The sequence below is a fragment of the Zalophus californianus genome, chromosome 11, assembly GCF_009762305.2.
Source record: "Zalophus californianus isolate mZalCal1 chromosome 11, mZalCal1.pri.v2, whole genome shotgun sequence".
Taxonomy (NCBI): Eukaryota; Metazoa; Chordata; class Mammalia; order Carnivora; family Otariidae; genus Zalophus; species Zalophus californianus.
In genome coordinates, this window is record NC_045605.1 from 59,284,305 (window position 1) to 59,305,838 (window position 21,534).

A 21,534-nucleotide genomic window follows, 5' to 3' on the forward strand; every position below is an offset into this window, starting at 1 on the left:
CTCTCTCACCCCTGCCCCAACACACATCTACATATTGTGTCCACAGAAGTCCAGCCTTTGCCATTTATATCTCTGCCTCCCCAAAAACCCCACCCATGGGTTCTTGTTTCTCTCGGGGCACTGGGGACTCCCATCTCAGCCAGGGTTGGACTACCCCTCATCATCCCCAGCCTTCAGGTACCTCTGAGGCCGGTGGGTTCCTCTGAGAGCCAAGCCTTCCATAGGGCTGGGTCAGCTAGTTTAGAGATGATCTGGGACCTTGCCCAAGGGAGAGGCTGGACTTTTCTCAGGGGGTGTCTCTCAAGAGGTTGTACTTCCATCTGTTCCCGCTGAGGCCAGAACTAGAAAGATCTTCAGGTAGCAGCATTTGAGTTTGAGGTGAGAAAGGCCACAACACGAAGTCCTAAGGCAGGTATTTGAGACCATAATCTGACTCCACCCACAACTACTCATGTTCATTCTTGTCTCTCCACCTGTGTCATTGTGGCCACCTTTTTCCCCTCCAGATCCTTCCCAGCCTCCACGATCCTTCATCAGTCCCACTTCTTCCAGAAAGCCATCCCTGACCTCTGCAGCTACTTCTCTGGAACCCAGCCATACAGATTGTAGCACACAATATAGCGTTTAGGATCTTTGTACCTTAGGACTGGCCAATACTTCCCCAAGACCATCAACTCTTTCTCAGTTGACTTGTTTTCCAGGCCTTGTCTTCTGACATATATCCCTTTGTTTATCTCCCCCTGACACTCTGAGAACCAGATCATACATGCAGACCAACCCTGACATAACACAGTGCTCTGTCCCTTCCCGCTTCTGACTGCCATGTTCCCATTAATGCAACCCAAACTGATACTCACTTTTTAAAGCAGCCATATATGAGCAAAAAAAGAGAAATGTTTAGAGAGAGAAGAGACTCTACCATCTCTACCAGTCAACTAGTAATCTAGTTGTATGACTTGGGCAAGTCTCTTTATCTTTTGCCTCAGTTTCCTGTTTAGTATAATCAAATTGAGAATAATACTTTCCCTCTCATGATGTTTGTGTGGGTCTTGAGTAATAAAAAATGTTGACAGTTTTTTTTGTTGTGCCCAGCAAATAACATGTTCAATAAATGGTTGTTCTTCTAATGGTTCTGCCTCATTCCTCCCCCTGCTCTTTTGCTTGAGTGATGCCTCTGAGCCTGATTCTCCCACTCCGTAGTTAGGCACTTAATTTCCTCACCTTGAATACGCAGCCCTTGATTATATATATACTTCCTCCTGAAGAGGAGCGGTGAGGTCTCACTTGAGCAGAGCTGAACTCCCAGGGAACCTAGTACAGATCTGTCCCACTCCCCTACCACTGCTCCCCACTGGAGGCCATGCTTAGTGGCAGTGCTAACCGAGTGGCTCACCATCTGTGCCCTGAGCTCCACACTACCCTTGACTGGATTCCAGAAAGTACATTTGGCTGTACTTCCAGACAGTGGACTAGATCTTTGTTTCCCCAAATGGGAGAGTCCAGAGCTCACACCCCAGATCCCTTAGGGCCTGCCATGGGCTTCTGTCTCTTCTATTTGCATAGGAGGCAGGCTCAGTCTCCCACCAGTAGTGAGTAGATGGGGAACCAGCCATCTGAAAGCTAAAGTTCCTCTTGAATTCTCCTTCACCAGCCCCCTACCCTTCCATTCACCATCCACCCGCCTTTCAGTTTCCCTGGCAACGCTGAGTGCTCATCCTGGAAAACTTTATCCGAAATCTGCTCTGGGCAGCTTTCCAAATCCATGCTAACCTGATTAGGTGTCTCTCGGGGCCTTGCCAGCTAATCAGATTAGGCAGCACTAATGGTAGTGAGGACTTTGAGTGGGCGCAGAGCAGTAAAACATATTGTATACTTAGTGATAATTATCCTGCCTTTTGTGTCATTGATTTATCTGCCTCTCTCCCTGTCCACCGCCCCCCTCAATCTTGTGTGTTTGGCCCTAGCGATCCGGAGGAAGGAGAATGGCTGGTACGATGAAGAACACCCTCTGGTCTTCCTCTTTTTGGGATCATCTGGAATAGGTAACTGGGAACAGATTGACAAGGGCGGGGAGAAGAGCTGGGGGAACCCTAGCTGCTATGGGCCAGGGTCACACAATCCACTTCTATACAACTCCAGCTCTGAAAACAACCGCCTCCAAATTACAGAGCTAGCAAAAGGATTATCTATCACGTTAGGAACAGCTGGAATTATGCCCCTCTCTCTGGAAGCTGTGGTGCAGGGCCTACGTCACCTGGACGACCAGGCCCTTTGGGGTCTGATAGCCCTGGTCCGGCTACTCTGCATCCCCAGAGCTGCCCTTTGGAACAGTTGAACCACCTCCATTGCCCAGCACACCAACCTTATTTAGTACAGCTCGGGGCATAACCTTCTAGGAAGCTAAAGAAAGCCCCTCATAAGGCCAACACAGTGTGGAGTGCATCGCAAAATTGGTTTCAGTCAAATGCGTTGGGGACTTTTCTAGTCGGTTTGGCTGGATTATCTTAGGCATTCTCACCCCCTTACTCTCCACCCTCACAAAACCCCCACCTGCACCACCTCCTCCCACCATTGTCCTGATGGGGAGTTTCATGCATTTGTTGTCTCTTCTTTCCCTCTTAGCATCTTCATGGACCTAGCACTCCCCCAGAAGTAGGTTACCTCCATCTCACCATGATACTGTAGAACTTGATTTCTTCTGCTAGACAGTGACTTCCAAAGGTTTGGCCATCATACCAAATGACCCTTCAGAGCCACCACTTTGGTATTGTCATTCCTTCTTTATGTTACAGAGAAAGGCTATGAGGCCAAGGAGAGGTGTTCTTAATCCCCTCCCAGCCTCTGTTCAGCCGGTGGTTCCAGGGCCTGGCTGGATGGCAAGACCATGAGTGTCTAAAGAGATTCAGTGCAGTGACCAGGAAGTCAGGGTGCTCCTGTCAGAGGCAAGGTTTGCACTGGGCTTCAAACGACAAGTTGGCTCTGGATTATAAAAGTCCACCTCCCACTCTTAGGATGCTGCCATTAGAAAAAAAGTCTCAGTTTCCATCCACAGAAAAATCAAGATGCAATGCAGACTTTGATTCTGGTTCCAGCTCCACCTTTAATTCTCCCTCCAGTGACTGGGAGAGTCACCAACCCTCCCTGAGCCCATCCATAAAATATATTATTTCCAATGTCCATGCATTTCTAATATTCTTTAATTCCAGAAGACAGTCATTTGGTTCTAACCCAACACCTCTTCTTTCCTTCTTATTAGGAAAAACAGAGCTGGCCAAGCAGACAGCCAAATATATGCACAAAGATGCCAAAAAGGTAAGGGCTGGGATGTAGGCCTGATGTGCAGGCCATGGAGACCTCGCCACTACTGCTAGCCCCCAAAATTCTAGGCTCCCTGAATCTGGCAATAGTGATTCAAAAAGATGGACCCTGATCCAGAAAGCAGGCCTCAATCTGGCCCCAGCTTGGCCACCAGTTGTTCCAGGAATTTGGGCAAGTTATCCAACCTCCTTTCACCTTAGTTTATTCATTTATGAAACAGGAAAAATAATCCTTGCCCTGCCTGACTGCTGGGCCATTTGGGAGAACCCAATGAGATTCATCCATGCATTTTCAGGCATCTACTCTGGCCAGGTATTGTACTAGATCCTGATAACTCAACATTTAGGACACTCTCCCTGCCCTGAGGAATTCAGGCTAGAAAGGGAAACAGCTTTAGAAACATATTATTACTATCTTGTACATCAAGGCCATGCCAGAGAGAGTCTTAGGGCCTGTAGAAAACAAGTAGGAATGACAAGATGCCATATTGCTTCTCTCCATTGTATATGAGCTTTTATATATATATTTTTAAGATTTTCTTTATTTGACAGAGAGTGCAAGCAGGGGGAGCAGCAGGCAGAGGGAGAAGCAGGCTCCCCGCTGAGCAGGGAGCCCAATGTGGGACTCGATCCCAGGCCTCTGGGATCATGACCTGAGCCAAAGGCAGCTGCTTAACCAACTGAGCCACCCCAGCGCCCCTGTATATGAGCTTTTATTTATTTATTTATTTTTAAGATTTTATTTGTTTGACAGAGACACAGCAAGAGAGGGAACACAAGCAGGGGTAGTGGGAGAGGGCGAAGCAGGCTCCCCACTGAGCAGGAAGCCCGATGAGGGGCTCAAACCCAGGACCCTGGGATCATGACCTGAGCCGAAGGCAGACGCTTAACTGACTGAGCTACCCAGGTGCCCCTGTAGATGAGCTTTTAAACGTGATTTCTTAGGCCCTAAGCTGTGGAGTGGTCACAGTCCCCTTTTCCCCATGACTTCGGAGCCTTTGGACTCACCACAAGAGAGACCTGTCCCTATCCCATATTTTTTCAGGCTCTCCAGGCCTACTTAATTTGACTTTCTGGAGTGACTAGAAGTATTTTTCTACAGAGTGAAATGTCAGAGCCATCCAATTGAAGATTGCAGAAACACTTCAACTAACGCCAAACATTATTCCACCAGCCTTTCCCTGTGGAGGCTAAGGTACCCCTGCCCACCACCTGATGTTGCCTGTGACTCCAGATGCCCTTGTCTAATTTCTGTGGAAGGCCTCCCCAGCTGAAGCAGTGAGGAATTAACTCAGGCCTCTGTCAGTCAAAACTGCCCCAGCAGCAGAGTCTTAGCCACCTTCCATCCGGCTTCTGGCCTCACTGCCCCTTTGCCTCCTCCCTGAGGGCCTGGCAGCCACAGAAACAACATAGGTCGCTCAGGCTGTGTCCTCCTGAGCCACATCCAGCCCCCTTCTGCCTGATAACTGGCTAAAGGCTCCAAAGCCTCCCTGGCTCTGCCAGTAGCTGTGCTCTGCCTCAGCCTAGCCCAGAGCAGACCCACTTGACAGGCAGTAGGCAAGAAGCAGCACATGGCATGCTAATATGCTGCAACTGAAATAGCATTTTTAAGACAATTCATCAGGTTGGCAGCGATTGAAACAATTAGCACTCTGGAAAGAGCCATAAACTAGCAAGACTATTAGGGAAGATACAGTTACGGGCAGGAACCACCTGATTAGGGATGAAGAATTCTGAGTGGTTTAATTTTAATACTGTCAGAAAGGTTAATATTTAATTACAAATTATAATCTCCTTATCCAAGCTGTCTTAATATGTCTTCATACACAGTGGAAGAAGAAGGAAAGCACCAGCTGACTTGCTGGTGTAGAAAGGAGACGGGGCTTGCTAAGAGACTGATGATGCAGGTCATTTTCAGTGGGTGCATCTGAACAAGGGTCCGACTGACACCAGTGCAGGGGCTCCTGAAAGCATGGGGAATGGCATCCTGCAATATGCCATCACCCCTCGGAGGAGGTGGGCTGGCGGTTAGTGCCCTGGAGCCAGCCATTCCTCAGCACAGGCTCCAGTTCTACTTTCTCCTGGCCTTAGGCAGGTTGCTTGACTCCTCCAAGTTTCAGCTCTCTCACCTCAAAATGCAGCTGTCCAGCCCTGTGTCGAAAGTTGTCGTGATCATGCAGCAAGATACTGAGTCACAGTGAGCTCAGGCTCTGGCACACTTAAGTCAGCGCCTGAGCCCTGATCTCCTATTTATTCATCAGCTCGTACTTTCCATGGTGCCACCCCATCGACCGTCTTGTTTGACCCCATGAAGAAGATAGCATAGATGCTGAATTATACCCACTTTTCCGATGAGAAGACTGAGACCTTATAGCATGTAGGGGCGGGCCCGTCCAGGGTCACTTGTGAGGGGAAGAAGTAAAATCAGAATCCAGTCTCTCAACTTCCCTTTCAATGCCATTGTCCTAGCTGCAGTAGGAGGCTAAATTGTAAACTTGTCAATTTGTTCCCGTGTCAAAATGGGAGATGTGAAGCATGAGAAACCCAGTACAACCATCTGTGTATTTAATTTTTAAATCCTAGGTGGTGCCTCTATAAAACTCCTTCTTGTACCAGCTCCGTGCAGAGTCTGTGTTTAGCATAGACATTTTCTGGCCATGTAACAGGCAAGTGTGAGACCTGCCTTCAAAACCTGAGAGTCCTGGACTGTACCCGACACTAGCAGGACCCAAGGAACGATGTACAGAAAGTGCCGTGTCACAGGAGCTGGAGAGGAACTGTGCAGTAGCTCTGGCTCAATAACACACTCAGTGACACTGGCCAGGGACTTGGTGGCTTGGATTTAAGTTCTGGCTCTCAGATCCTTAGTCGCCTCATTTGTGAAAGGTCACTAATGCCTCTGGACCTGGCTGCCTCGCAAGGTCTCATTTGCACATTTGTATAATTTCTTTATCAGACCTTTGGCTTATTTTTTTCTGTCATTAGCCTCTGCTCTTTCTCCCAAATTTGAGCAGTTTTGTTAACTTCCATTATTAGGGTTAATAATCCTTGAAAAAGAACCTTAATGGGGCTCTGTGATCGTCTCCTGAGGTAGGGTGGTAGCACCCTGAAGACCGCAGTTAGCATGGCACTGTGACAGAGGGATCAGAAGCAAGGGTCTGAGTCCCCTTGCCTGGGTTCAAACCCCAACTCTAAACTACTCTGGAGTTGGCTGGGATCTCTGTTCACATCTGTTTTTTCATCTGTAAAATGGGTTCAATTATGGTGCCTTTCTCATTGGATTATTATGAAGGTTAAAGGAGGTATGTAAACTGCTAAACACCGTTCACACATAGTAAACAATCAGTACATATTGGATATTACTATCATAATTGTTGCCTCACTTCTAGATGACCCTAAGTTAAGATCATGTGAAACCAAAAGTATTCCAGCCACGAATATCAAGCCCTAAAACTTTTTCAAAGTTACTCAGCAAATCAGTAGAAGAACTAGGATGAAAACCCATATCACTTGACATAAGTGATCATTAAAGTCTATACTTCCGGTGTCCTGGGACACTTCACATCGGGGCACAAAGCTCAAAACTTACAGGTGAAGATTGCCAAGAGCTGATTGACAGAGCAGGAAATATGAGGCAGTAGAGTTTAGTGGCTAAAAGCAGACTTGGAGCTAAATTGTCAAACCTGAGGGACCTTGGGCAAGTTACTTTAATCTGTGACTCAGTTTTCTCATCTGGAAGGTTAGAAATGATAATAATACTTACCTCATAGACTTGTACGTGTTCTGAGCTCTGTATAGCTTGTTTAGAACATTGCCAGGCACTTAATAAGCATCTAGGGACTGTCAGCTCTTATCATTAGGTACCCATCTCATGGCTTCCAGGGCATTGCTCCCTCTGGGAAGCATGCCCAGCTTCCTCATGTCCATCCTCCCGTTCTTCCTCAAGCCTGTGTTTATCTTGGCTGAGCTGCCTAGGACCTGAAAATGCTTGTTGGCTGATGCCCCATGTTCTCTGATCGCAGTGATAACCTCCACCTGGCCTTAATACTGCTCCAAGTCCTTACCTACCTCTTGGATTAGGTGCTCTCAGGACCCTGGGGAGGCAGGGAGAGGAAACAAGGGCCTGTGCTCCATAGGAAGGAACTGCAGCTCCAAAAGGGGAGGCAGCATGCCCTACGCCACGCAGACAGTGGCCAGACGGACTGGAAGCCAGTTCCCTGCCAGAGCTCTTCTGCTGCCCTGTACCTCGGGTACAGAGTGACACAGAAAAACTACATTTCTGACCAGCAGCCGTGCTAGAACGTGGCTGGAATTTCAGACAGAGATAGCTACCTCTCTCTAGGGTCCTGGCGCCCTGTCATCCCCAGCTCTCAGAAGAAGTGCTTTCAGTGAGTGCACTGTCTGAGGTGGAAATGTGTGCCAGTGGGAAAGGAGCCTGGGGAACCCTGGTCTGGGTGGAGGGACAGGGCACCTGGGAATATAAATCCCTAAATTCGTCATAAAAAAGTGAACACTGCCTGTGTTAACTCGCAACCCCCCTACTACATATACGCACACATACCCTTTCCCTGGGGCTAATCATGGTTGAACCTCACGCCAAAGGACCAGTTCCCTGCAGATCACTCCTAGACCCAGTGGTGGAGAGAGGTGGGCTACAAGCTGCCTTATGGATAGCTTTTAAGTGAAATGAAGAAATGTAAATAAATTAAAAGATTTCTTAGCACAAAAGAGGGGTGCCTGGGTGGCTCAGTTGTTAAGCGTCTGCCTTCAGCTCAGGTCATGATCACAGGGTCCTGGGATCGAGCCCCGCATCGGACTCCCTGCTCCGTGGGGAGCCTGCTTCTCCCTCTACCAGTCCCTCTGCTTGTGTTTCCTCTCTCGCTATGTCTCTCTCTGTCAAATAAATAAGTAAAATCTTTTTAAAAAAATTTTTTAAATAAATAAAAGATTTCTTAGCACAAAAGAAACATAATCTAAAACAAAGAGGCATGTACCCACAAAGACCTGCAAAGCTGAGGGCACCATGGAGCTGGCTGGGTATTTGTGACACCCTTCCTTCTCATCATGGTCCACACTGACTGTAACTGAATCTGTCCATGTCTACCTGCCCCACTTGAGGGGTTCTCCTCAAGGATGGAGACCAAGACTTGTTCGCTGCTGTGGCTCCAGCACACACAGGATGCCCTCACCATCCTGACATGGTAATCAGACCAGTAGAAGCCTGAAAAAAGACATTCTGAGCCAGATTTAGAAGAGCAGGGACATGACTTGGGTTTATTAAGGTAGGGAATGAGGGAATCATGCGGGAGATGAGTAGACAGAAAAGGAGGCCAGGAGACAAAAAATATATGAGAATGGAATAGAAGATCTTGCACTGGTGTGGTCTGAAAGCCTAAGGGATATTTGAGATGCTCTCCTTCTTAACCCTTCCCTCTATACCTTCCTGCCTCCAAGTGGATTCCTGCTTGTTTCCACACAGGGCTTCATCAGGCTGGACATGTCTGAGTTCCAAGAGCGGCATGAGGTAAGTGAGAGTCCTCGCTGAAGTGTGGTTTGGAGGGCCTGTAAGTCAGCATGACTCTGCCTGGGTATTTTGTTGTGACTTGTCTTTTGGACCTGAGATAATTCCAGCAGCCTTGGGATTCATCCTTTGGGGGCATATGGGTGCAAGAGGGTCACTAATCTGTTTTGCATAGGACTTGCTCTGAAGAAGAAACCTAGAGAAGATCTGTAGCCTCTTCCATCGCAGCAGGATTCCTACCACCCCAGAAAAAAGTCCGACTGTCCTTATTAAGACAGGCACTGCTAATGAATGAAGCCATTTTCCTGTGCATACCCATATCAGAAACTAAAAGTATAGAAAGGCCTTCCCAGTATATTTCCTTCCTTCTTCCAGGTGGCCAAGTTTATTGGGTCCCCACCAGGCTACATTGGCCACGAGGAGGGTGGCCAGCTGACCAAGAAGCTGAAGCAGTGTCCCAATGCTGTGGTGCTCTTCGACGAGGTAGACAAGGCCCATCCAGATGTGCTCACCATCATGCTGCAGCTGTTTGATGAGGTGAAAGTCACTTTGGGCTAGGATGGAGTCGGGGACATCTGGGGGTATGGTGAGCTATGAACATTAAGAATCAAGGGCTCAGAGGCCTGTCTGATCCCTCCTTCACTTGCCACTTCCACATGTGTGCATTCGGTCACCTAGCAGATGTGGCTTTGCCCCCTTTCTGGATCAGGGTCGAGGCTGGGCACTTGAGGACAAACCAGCACTACCCAAGAGTTGAAATTTTGTGGCTGCCCAGGCTGCCTTCTAGAGAGACACAGAGCAGAGGTGCCAGGACAGAGCTGAATTTTTAGTTTCAACTCTGCTCCATCTCTAGGCACCAGGGGCCTCATGTGACAAACAAGGAGGCTGGATCCAAGATAAGCTCCAAGAACCTTCCTGGCTCATGGAGCCTTTTTCTTCCAAGGAGCTCCAGGCTCATCACAAACTAGACAGTCTCCTGGTGGGGTGAGCTCTAAATGAAAAAAACTCCTTTCTTTTTCAGCGCATTCTGTGTACTAGGCTGAAGACACCATTGCCAACTATCACAATAGCAGGCAGAGTAGAAACTCTCATTTTTTACAGAAGAAGAAACAGGTTCAGAGAGGTTATAAATGTCTTGCCCATGGCATGGAGCTACTGCGCAGAGGAACCACGTTTGGGCCACAGATACATTGGATTCCAGAGTCCCAGTTCTCCCTCTCTACCACTCCTTACCTCATGCAGAGGAGAGAGACTTATGATCGTAGGAGGGGTTGACCTCCTTTAGGGGCCCTGCAGAACTGGGCATGAGGCTTCTCTTCTGCTCCCGTACAGGAGCTATATTAGCCAACACATGCCCAGACGGAGTCCAGCCTACCTTTCCATTTAGCCCCCTACAGCCCTGGGACAACAGGAAGGGGTTTTGCGTCCCATGTCACAAGTGTACTCAAGTGCAGGAAGGGACTTTTCCTGGACCAAATAGCACACCAGGTACCAAGCTAGGAAGACCCAGATCTAGATATACCCACAGCTGCCCATCATCTTCCCCACCTGGCCCAGCATCCTTGTCCCTGCCCCAGTTTTATTGCTGTCTTCTTAGCTTCCCAGCTTTTCCCTGTCCCCAGACCAGCCACCGAGGAATGAAGGCCTGTCCTTCAAAGGTCACATATTCAGTTACCCATACCTGTGCTCTGAGACCTCGCACCTCGTTCCAGTCTCTTGATGGGATTCAGGTACACAGCTATGGACCAGACCCAGTCCTGCTCCCTGGGAGCTCCCTGTCTAGTAGATGGGTGGAAAGGAGACATGATAATAGTTGATATTTTTGATTTTATGAGCCAGGCACTGTTCTAAAACATTTACTTGTATCAGTTCATTGAATCCTCCCACCATCCCTGTGAAGGTGGTTATTGTTACTGCCTCTGTGTAAGAGGAGAAGACTGAAGTAAAGTGAGAGAAGTGATTGGCTTATGGGCATGCAGCTGGCAAGAGGGAGTCCAGGATGGGAGCCCAGGCAGTCCAGTGCAGAGCCTGCAGCTTCAATAATAACTACCACGCAGCTAGGGCCAGAAGAAAGAGGTAGATCTGCAGGGAAGCCTTCACGGGAAGGGAGGGTCCCCAGCTCAGGGTTCGTGGGCACAGCAGCTTCTGACATCTCTGCAGAGGTACCTCTGATGGCCTTCTTGGCCCAGAAAGAGGGAAGGCAGCTACTGACTGAGATACAACAAGCTCCACCTCCAAGTTGTTACCACCTCCATATAAGCCCTGTCTACCCCTCCCCTGCTGCGGTCACTCCACTGACTACCTTCCTACAGCCTCCGCCAGCCTACTGCCATTTCTGAAGTCTATGCCCTTGGTTCCATCGACCAAAGTTGCCATCCGAGAGTACTTAGATTTATGCTTATGGGCTTCTTTTGGACAGGGACCTTGTCTTACTCCAACCACTCCCAGAGCACACAAAATCAAGGGAGATGCTCTGTTGAGTAACTTAATTCAACAGTAATTCAGCATAACTTCCAAGGATAACTGAGGAGGTTCTAGGTGAACAGAGTGGAGAAGGGCCGGCAGCAGACACCTACTGTGCAAAAGCATCCTGGTCTGTCCAGGGAACTCTAGCTGCTCAGCACCGTGCAACTGCAAAAGGGAAGTGAGAGCAGAACAGTGGAGGTGAGTGGGTAAGGTTGGCAGGGACCAATTACGATCCCAGGCGAAGGACTGTGGATTTACTTGTTAGATCATAAGGAGCCTTGAAAGACTTTAAGCAAGAGAGAAACATGGCCAGATTCTCACTTTATAGACAACCGTGAGAGAGTGGACTGGGAAGAAGAGGGGGAGCAGCAAGGAGGCTGTTGAAGTATCCAGGCTAGATGTGGGGACGCCTGCTCTAAAGCAGGGCCTTAGGCTGGCCAGAACTCCCAGAAGGCCGACTGTGGAGGACTCAGGGATTGAATGTGAGGGGAGACGGAGGGCCCGAGGGCGGCCAGCTGCAGGATTTCTGGCCTGGGTGACTGGATGGCTGCTGCTGCCTTCAGCTGAGGCAGGGAACCCAGGAGGACAAGCAGCTGATTGGTGAGGAAGAAGAGGAGCTGAGTTTGAAATTGCTGAAAATGAGATGCCTAAAGGATGACCCAGTGGAGGTGTCTAAGAGGCTGGCCATCAGTTGGAGAAGTCTAGAGCGCCGGACAGATCTGGACTGGAAGCAGAGATTGAGGAATGTGTCAGCACAGATAGGGTAAGAGAAGCCACAGGAAAGGATGAGATCTTTCAACCAGGGGGTGTATAGTATGCAGAGAAGAAGAGAGGGCTAACACAGAGCCTTGCGACCTATCAGGAAAGTCCAAGAGGGAATGTGGTTCGGTGTGGGGCAGAGGGGACACACAATACACAGTCTCTGCCTCAGTGCTCATGAATAAGTCGGGGAGGACAGCAGCAAAAAGCACTTCAGCCCACTATGGTATGTGCTACACTAGGATAAGTTGTAAGGGCACCTGATCCAGTCTTGGGGCATGAAGGAAGCCCCCCCATTCCCACCCAGCTCAGTTCTCCCAAGTCTGGTCAGGAGCCCTAATGCTCTCAGTAAAACTCCAGGTGGCCCCAGAGCCAGCCGTGCAGGGCAGAAGTCTCAGGAGGACACTGGCCCCTGCCGAGCCTGCCTCTGCGCCTCCCTTCAAGGACAGAAGCAGTGGGAAAGCCGCCCCTACAACCCTGGGGTAGCAGTCACACCCACCCTGTCATTGCTGAGGGGTGGCACAGGGACAGCTCCCTCTCTGGGGAGGACTCTTTGGCAGTCCTTACTGCCAAGGACTCTGAGGAGGAGGAGACATGAACCCTGTGAAAGTCACCCTTTGGGTCACTCGTATGCCGTGTCTGCTCCCCTCACCCACCTGGGACCCATCCCCAGGCCCAGTTAAAAAAAGCAGGGCTTTGATCCTGGAATGGAATTGCCGCTGGTGGTTGTTCTGGCCAGTATAGCGGTGTGTGAACTCCATCTTCGGGAAGGAGCTCTGCGAGGAGTGTCATATGCATACATTTGGACACATCTCTCTCTCTCTCTCTCTCTCTCTCTCTCTCTCTCTCTCTCTCTCTCTCTCTCTCTCTCACACACACACACACACACACACACACACACACACACACACACATATGCATACATTTGGACACATCTCTCTCTCTCTCTCTCTCTCTCTCTCTCTCACACACACACACACACACACACACACACACTCACTCACACACACACACACACACACACACACACACGTGCAGAGACCAGAACTAGAATTGCCCTCAGTAGATTCTGTTGATCTGTTACTCATAAACAGGGAAGCCAATGGCAAAAGCTCAAGAACATCTACTTGCTCCCTTGCCTTCCCTTTTTCCCACCCCAAGGCAGGGACTGTAATCAGGACCTGGACCTCAAGGCCCCTTTGAATTGATCCCTTTGGAACTGACACTTTCTAAGAGGCCTGAGGACCGCCTGGGTGGCTCAGTTGGTTAAGCATCTGACTCTTGATTTCAGCTCAGGGTCTTGAGATTGAGCCCCTTTTGAGCCCCGTGTTGGGGCTCCGTGCTCAGCAGGGAGTCCACTTGAGGATTTCTCTCCCTCTCCCTCTGCCCCTCCCCCTGCTCACGTGCTCTCTCTCAAATTAAACAAATAAATCTAAGAAGGCTGTGCCAAGGGCCAGTATAAAGCAAGGCTAAAAAGCACCAGGTACCATGTCCAGCATGGAGTAGATACTAAGTTAATGCACATCCCTTCCCCTTTTGCCTCTGGGGGCCAGGGCTGGTCTGCCATTGCTTTGGCTTTAGAAGCAAGGACTGAGCCTGAGTCAGGTCCATACCACCAGGGAAAGGGAAATGCTTGAGGAGGACTAGCTACCAGCTGAGGCTGGGGCAGGCAGGAACAGACAGGTTGGGGTCAGTGATGTGCCCCAGAGCCATGTCCTCTGGCGTGACAGGAACTGTGCTTGGTGGGAGGAGTGCAACAGGACACAGAGAACACGAAGCAGGGTGCCTGTGGTGCAAGGAGAAGTGCCCCGTTGTCCACTATTGTTACTCCATCAGTTCTGCTCAGAGAGGCTCTGACCGTCGCTTTTGTCATAAATGACTGTAAAGAACTGTTGTACAGTGATACAGCCTTGTTGTTTGCTGAGTCGGTGGGAGCTGGCTGACTGGGGGAGTCCTTGTCGCCCTTAAACTGCGTGGCCCCAGTTAGCTATACTTCTCTCATTCTGTCTCTTCTCCCTGCTGTTGCTCCTTTTCTCTTTCCTCAGTGCATCTGTCTCCAGTATAGATGCTTTCTTTCGTCTGTGTCGCTTCTAGAAAGAGCTAAAGATTCCAAGGACTCTTCCCACATTGGTTAAAGGTGGAGCCTTATTTTCTATCCCTCTCTGTCAGGCAAAAGGATGGCTTTAAGTTGCAGAGACTATACCTGTTGCAATTCATCTCGGTCATTTTGATACAACAAATATATGTTACATGTCTGCTGTGTTAATAACAGTTCGGAACATTTGCGCAGCTTGGCTAACTAAGGATTTTTAACCCACATGACCGTATTAGTCTTCACAATGGCCATATAAAATACCTTCCTCTGAACTCCTACAGTGACCTGGGCTTCCCCTTATAACACTTAACTCACTGAATTGTCATTCTGGTTTCTTGAGTGTCATTTTTTATTAACAAGAAGCATGTTGGGGCACCTGGGTGGCTCAATCATTAAGCGTCTGCCTTTGGCTAAGCTCATGATCCCAGGGTCCTGGAATCGAGCCCTGCATTGAGCTCGCTGCTCAGCGGGGAGCCTGCTTCTCCCTCTCCCACTCCCCCTGCTTGTGTTCCCTCTCTCACTGTGTCTGTCTCTGTCAAATAAATAAATTAAAAATCTTAAAAAAAAAAAAAAAAGACAAGGAACCTTGTTTTTAAAAAAAAAAACAAAACATGTCAAAACCTCAGTGAGGCACCAATGCCCCAACACAGAGCCTGGCCCAGTTGGGCCTCCAAGAAAGTACGTTGGATGGATGCAAGTTTAATTGGGCTGACTTTCGGGGTGCCAGAGATGAATCAGGGGCACTGATGGATGATAAACAGAGCTTCCGTTTTGACTGGAGTCACTCTCAGCCAGTGGAATGGTTGCAGCCCAGGACAGGGAGAACCGGGAGGAGTGAGCAGCTGAGGGTTCTGGAGAGACCTCCTGGAAGAGGTGTCCAGGCTTAGCACTTCCTGACTGTGCAGTCATGGTTCTTTCCCAGGGCCGGCTGACGGATGGAAAAGGGAAGACCATCGACTGCAAGGATGCCATCTTCATCATGACCTCCAATGTGGCCAGTGACGAGATCGCACAGCACGCACTGCAGCTGAGGCAAGAGGCTTTGGAGATGAACCGTAACCGTATCGCCGAAAACCTTGGTATGGCACACGGCCTGAGCTATCTGGGCACCTGGGCAAGTGCCCAGACCACCAGCACAGCTCCTGGGGGCAAGGATGACATCAGGCAGGAGGCCACATCTGTCACCTTTCTATTTGGAAACGAACCTTCCAACCCCTCTTCCAAGTCAGAACTCAAGTCTGGGTCCTGAGTCTTGTCCCCCTCTTTCCCTCCTTCACACAACTGCTACACTTAAGGAACCTCAGGCTTTGTATTTGTAGCACATAGAACTGGACGGGCCTCAGGAAGTGCCCAGTCCGGTCCTCTCACTCAAGTGGAGACCAGGCTGAGACCTAAAGAGCCTGAGACCATGACCAGGATCACACAGACCATTGGGGGCAGGGCCAGAGCTCTTTTCATGAATGGGGGCAAGAGGCAGGCACAGTTCCCAGAGCTCCCTAGGTATGGGGAGTAGGCAGTTTATGATTCTTTTTCCACAGGGGATGTCCAGATTAATGACAAGATAACCATCTCAAAGAACTTCAAGGAGAATGTGATACGCCCCATCCTGAAAGTAAGAGGTCTTTGTCCTTCCTACTGGAGTCTCCGGTGGGAAGATCCCCTTAGCCATCCTTAGTCTTCCCTGCTGGGGTCCAGTAATTCCCTTTACCCCTTCTGAGTCACAGAGCTCACCCACCCCTAACCCGGCCCTGCAGGCTCACTTCCGGAGGGATGAGTTTCTGGGAAGAATCAACGAGATTGTCTACTTCCTCCCCTTCTGCCACTCAGAGCTCATCCAACTTGTCAACAAGGAACTGAACTTCTGGGCCAAGAGAGTAAGAGCAGGAACTGCCCATGGGTGGGGTTGGGTCATCTGCCCACTGGAAATAGGGAACACTGGGTTGGAAGCACCACCCCCCCTAGAGGCATGGAGCACAGTGGTGTGGGACACTGGCCCTGGGGGCACACAATCACTCACAGTCCCGGGCCTCAGGCCAGAGTGGTGATAGATGGAAAGCACTGGGCCACATGTGGGCATGCTCCTATCTGACCTATCTCAGGCCAAGCAAAGGCACAACATCACACTGCTCTGGGACCGCGAGGTGGCAGACGTGTTGGTCGACGGCTACAATGTGCACTATGGTGCCCGCTCCATCAAGCATGAGGTGAGCACTGGAGCCTGAGAGAAGTAAGGCATCTCCACACCTCCCTCCCCCCGTGCCCCCACCCCACCCTGGGCTCCCAGCCTGGAATAGTCCATACCCAGAGCAGATGCCCCTTCAGAACCCAGACCAGAAGATGATCAAGTAAAACCCCGGTCCTGGAGGATAAGCAAGTATGAACCCCTGCCAGGAGTGAGGAACTAAGTTGGGCACCTCAGGAACTGACATCATTGAGTCTTTAGCATAGTCCTGCAAGCTGTGTGTGGTTAGCCCCACTTTGCGGAGGGGGAAGATGAAGCCCAGAGCTTTCTGACTTGCCCTGGTGGTAAGTGATAGAGCCTGGGCTCCAGGCCACGGCCCCAGCAGTGATGAGCTCTTCACCTGTCACCTACAGGTCGAGCGCCGTGTGGTGAACCAGCTGGCAGCCGCCTATGAACAAGACCTGCTGCCGGGGGGCTGTACTCTGCGCATCACTGTGGAGGACTCAGACAAACAGCTGCTCAAGAGCCCCGAACTGCCCTCACCCCCGGCTGAGAAACGTCCACCCAAGCTGCGGCTGGAGATCATCGACAAGGACAGCAAGACCCGCAAACTGGACATCCGGGCCCCACTACACCCTGAGAAGGTGTGCCACAATCTCTAGCTTCTACCCACCTGCCTCTACATGCCCTCAACATCTAATAAAGGCCCCTCGGCTGTGGCATGGCAACTGACCTATCTTCCCCTCATGCCCTTTCCCTCCTCTCCACCCAGCCTGAGGCCTGTTTACCTCCTCATAGCCCCTGGAAGACAACTCCTCAGTCTCAAAGTCAAAAATAGGGATTTTGCCCTCCCCTGGACCTTTTATTATGGGCCCAAAACTTGCTAACAGGTCTCCAAGGGAGGGGCTGCCTCCCCATCCCCTTCAAGGCAGGGAAGAGAAGGAGGTCCCTTATCTCTATCTTTCAGCATGATCCCCATGGTCTGTAGTCTCTGGAACTTTATCATGGTCCCAGGAAACTCAGAAGTTTGCCCGCTAAGAACAGATCTGCCTGGGAAAAGACGGGGACCAGGCTGTGCCCTGCCACCCTTTGCTGGCCCTCGTACAACTGAGTCCCCAGAAGGTCTGCACAGATTGTGGAGAAAGAGTGCAGAGGCCCAGGCACAGAGGTTGTGCAGTGTAGACTGTAGCTCCCTCTTTCCCATAGCCTAGAATTCCAAGGAGAGGGGACCCATAGAACTTCTCCCCCGTCCACTGCCATATGGTGGCTGTTTCCCCTCAACCACATTCTGGTGTCAGGCCAGACCATGTTTCTCCAGCTCTGGAACTAAGCCAGTATAAGGCACCTCGAGGAGGAAGGCTGAGTGGGTCACTATCCTGCTCTGCTCAGGGACTGGACAACAGTACCAAATGACCAAGCAAGCTCAGCTCTATGGGGCCTCCTTCAGGAGACGAACACAGCCATCGGGGAGCTGTAGGGAGAGAGATCATGAAATCAGGCTGTGACCAGGTGGCTGTGGAGTCTGCATCAGCTCTGTCTATACTGCTGTCCCAGCTGAGTTAGCCTGGAATAAACTGCTCCCCTGGGCAGTCTGCATGTTAGTCGTGAAGCAGAGGGCCTGCACACCATCCCCCAAGGGCATACCACAAATGAGCCACGTTTCAGCCCCAGCTTAGCAGGACACAGCGAGGCCTGGTGCATCCTTGGGCACCATCGATAGTAGCCACCACTGATGACCACCCCATCACCCTGCAGGGCCTTTTTGGATCCCTCCTTTTGGTGTTAGCTAATCTCTTTCAGGAAACAGAAAATAGAGGCAGGAATTAAAGTCCCTTAGGTGATGGCAGAATACCAGAACAATGTGGGTACAAGGCAGTCGGAAGTCAGGACATGGGCTCCAGCAGATGCTCTAGCAGTCACCGTCCAGGCTCTCAGGGAGCTGTCTGCTGCTCCCTAGCTCAGTAACTGCTGTTCTTTTTACTACTGCTACTACTGCTACTACTATGGCTTCTACCGCTACTACTACTACTACCACTACTACTACTCCTACTGCTACTGCTACTACTGCTACTCCTGCTACTGCTACTACTCCTGCTACTACTGCTGCTGCTACTGCTACCGCTACTACTGCTACTGCTGCTGCTACTACTACCGCTACTGCTACTGCTACTACTATGGCTTCTACCGCTACTACTACCGCTACTACTACTGCTTCTACCGCTACTACTACCACCACTACTGCTACTGCTACTACTACGGCTTCTACCGCTACTACTACTGCTTCTACCGCTACTACTACTACTACTGCTACCGCTACTACTGCTACTGCTACCGCTACTACTGCTACTACTACTGCTACTGCTACTACTATTGTTACTGCTACTACCGCTACTACTACTGCTTCTGCTACTACTACTACTACCGCTACTACTACTACTACCACTGCTACTACTACTACTGCTACCGCTACTACTGCTACTGCCACTACTACTGCTACTACTACCACTACTACTACTACTACTATTAACGCTATTACTGCTACTGCTACTACTGCTACTACTACTGCTACTTGTTTTGAAATCATTATAGACTTACACAAAGTTGCAAAAATAGTAGTTCTCCTATATCCTTCACCTCACTTCTCCTAATATTAACATCTTACCAAACTATAGTATAGTTATTAAAAGCAGGAAGTTAACATTGACACAGTACTAACTAATCTGTAGACATTCAGATTTTGCCATTTTTCCCACTGATGTCCCTTATCTGGTCCAGGGTCCAATCCAGGACCCCATGTTATGTTTTGTCACGTTTCCTTTGTCTCCTTCAGCCCTTGGCAGTGCCTCCATCTTTCTTTTCCTTTCATGACCTTGACACTTTTGAAATGTCCAGGTCAGTTATTTTATAGAATGTTCCTCAGTTTGGGTTTCTCTCCTGTTTTCATATGATTAGATTGAGGGTCTGCAGTTTTGGCAGAACTACCCCAGAAGTGATGATGTGCCCTTCTAGTGCCTTCTAGCAGGGGGTGATATTTAACTTGGATCATGTGACTGTGGTGGTACGTGTCAGGTTTCTCCACTGTAAAATTAATGATTTCCCCTTTGAAATTAATAAGAATCTTGTGGGGAGATACTTTGAAGCTGTGTAGATGTCTTATTTGTCCTTAAACTTTTGCCTATGAATTTTAGCATCCATCATTGGTTTTTGCTTATAAGTATTAATGCTGTGTTGGCCTAATGATGACTTTCTGTTTACTTATCTCATCTGTATTTATTAATTGGTATTTTGTAGGGAAGAGCTATCTCTTTTCTCCCATATATTTATTCAACAATTTATTTATATCAGTATAAACTAATGGATATTTGTCTTATTCTGTGGGTTATAATCTAATACTATGGTAGTTTATTCATTGCTCATACTGGCCCAGATTTGGCCATTGGGACCACTTTCAGGTTGGCTTCTGTATTTTTTTGGCATTGCCCCCATCATTGTTTTAGCCCTTCCTTACTCTCTAGCGCCACAAGATGTTCCAAGCTCACTCATAATTTTCCTGTTCCAGCCCTGGCATCAGCTATTTTCCCAGATAGCTCCTGGTTCCTTGCACTCGAAAATAGGCACTAGGTGTATTCATTGCTACTGGAGTGTCATTACTTCTAGGCCCTTTCAGCACACAGAGCTAGGAAATAGGTGTATTCATGTTAACACACACATCTGAATTTATTACTCTATCTATATGTGTATTATTAAAAATAGTGAGCTCACATTGATACCTGCAGTTCCAATCCAGTACCACGGGGTTTGTGGCTGTTGTTATGCTCTCCTGTTCTTTTTCTCTTCTTCTGCTATCTCCTTTTCTTCTCCTTTCACTCTGTTGGGTGTTCAGACCTCCCTTGAAGGCTCTAATGCAGTCAGTCAGTGACCATCCTATATGGAACATTCCAAGTAGATAAAGTTCTATGCCTGGTGATCAGTCTTTGGTTCAGTCAGCTGTGACCAGGAGCAGGAGGCATATAACTCAAGACCAGATAACTTTTGTATTAGAAAACCCAATGGCCACCTTCCTGAGAGGAGAGGAGGAGATAGGGTAGACCCTCAGATTTTGAGGGACTTAAGTATCACTTCTACAGATTCTTAACTACACCTCCTAAGGGATGTCGGCCCCTATCTTACGCTTCCATAGCATCCTAGGCAACACTCAGCTCACTTGCATTACTTGTTCTGTGTCTGTCTTTGTTACCAGAAAGCACTCAGAGGGCAGATATCGGTTGTCCAGCTCACTGTCCTGTTCACAGGACCTGACACAGTGCCAGCATATGACAGATGCTCCAGGTATTCGGATGGTTGGGCGTCCCATGCAGTGAGCACAGATCTTCACAGTGGGTCCCAGGACAGAACAGTGTCATTTATTCACTGAGCACACGTTTGTCGTGTTCTTGTGGCCAGCCAGTAGGATCTGCCGGGATTGGACCCTGAGCAAATGGGGCAAAGCAAGACCCCGAACCTGTATTGAGTATCCTGGAATGCATGAGACAGGGCTTGAAAATGAAAATGTAACACCTTTATTATTTGAAAAGAAAAACTCAAAGATGCATGATGATTGTTTTAGAAATTTAGGAACCACCCAACTGGGTGGTTCAGTTGGTTAAGCATCTGATTTTGGCTCAGGTCATGATCTCAGGGTTGTGATATTGAGCCCTGTGTCAGGCTCCACGCTGGGGACGGAGCCTGCTTAAGATTCTCTCTGTCCCGGGCGCCTGGGTGGCTCAGTTGTTAAGCGTCTGCCTTCGGCTCAGGTCATGATCCTGGAGTCCTGGGATTGAGCCCCGCATCGGGCTCCCTGCTCGGCGGGAGGTCTGCTTCTCCCTCTCCCACTCCCCCTGCTTGTGTTCCCTCTCTCGCTGTGTCTCTCTCTGTCAAATGAATGGATAAAATCTTTAAAAAAAAAAAAAAAAAGGATTCTCTCTGTCCCTCTGCCCTGCCTCCCCGCAAAAATCCAAAAAGATTTAGGGGAAGAAAAACACATTTAAGCCATAAGAAAATAGAAAATAGACCAATAAAGATAAAACTTGAAGTTAAAAAAAGGAAGGGGGGAAAAAAGGAGAAAGGATAAGTAGAAAAATGACTCTTTGAAAACACCAGTAAAATAGATAAAACCTCAGCCTGATAAACAGAAAAAGAGGAAAAAAATGCAAGA

The 21,534-nt window shown here is 49.1% G+C and overlaps 1 protein-coding gene across 4 annotated transcripts in view; it reads left to right on the forward strand.

Moving 5' to 3' along the window:
• CLPB (caseinolytic mitochondrial matrix peptidase chaperone subunit B) overlaps window positions 1-21,534 on the forward strand; it is a 173,174-nt gene that overhangs the window by 122,270 nt on the left and 29,370 nt on the right. Inside the window, exons 8-17 of one of the 4 annotated variants that reach the window (XR_003517316.1) lie at window positions 1,965-2,042; window positions 3,257-3,312; window positions 8,797-8,841; window positions 9,214-9,375; window positions 15,081-15,237; window positions 15,697-15,770; window positions 15,913-16,032; window positions 16,258-16,362; window positions 16,754-16,984; window positions 20,581-20,669. Coding sequence is in view for 3 of the 4 variants with exons in the window: in XM_027578461.1 (XP_027434262.1) it covers window positions 1,965-2,042; window positions 3,257-3,312; window positions 8,797-8,841; window positions 9,214-9,375; window positions 15,081-15,237; window positions 15,697-15,770; window positions 15,913-16,032; window positions 16,258-16,362; window positions 16,754-16,984; window positions 20,581-20,754 (1,202 nt within the window). In the remaining variant the exon portion in view is untranslated. Of the gene's footprint in view, window positions 1-1,964; window positions 2,043-3,256; window positions 3,313-8,796; window positions 8,842-9,213; window positions 9,376-15,080; window positions 15,238-15,696; window positions 15,771-15,912; window positions 16,033-16,257; window positions 16,363-16,753; window positions 18,431-20,580; window positions 21,089-21,534 lie in introns of those variants that run through there. The other 3 variants (XM_027578461.1, XM_027578462.1, XM_027578464.2) reach the window with 3 other exon arrangements.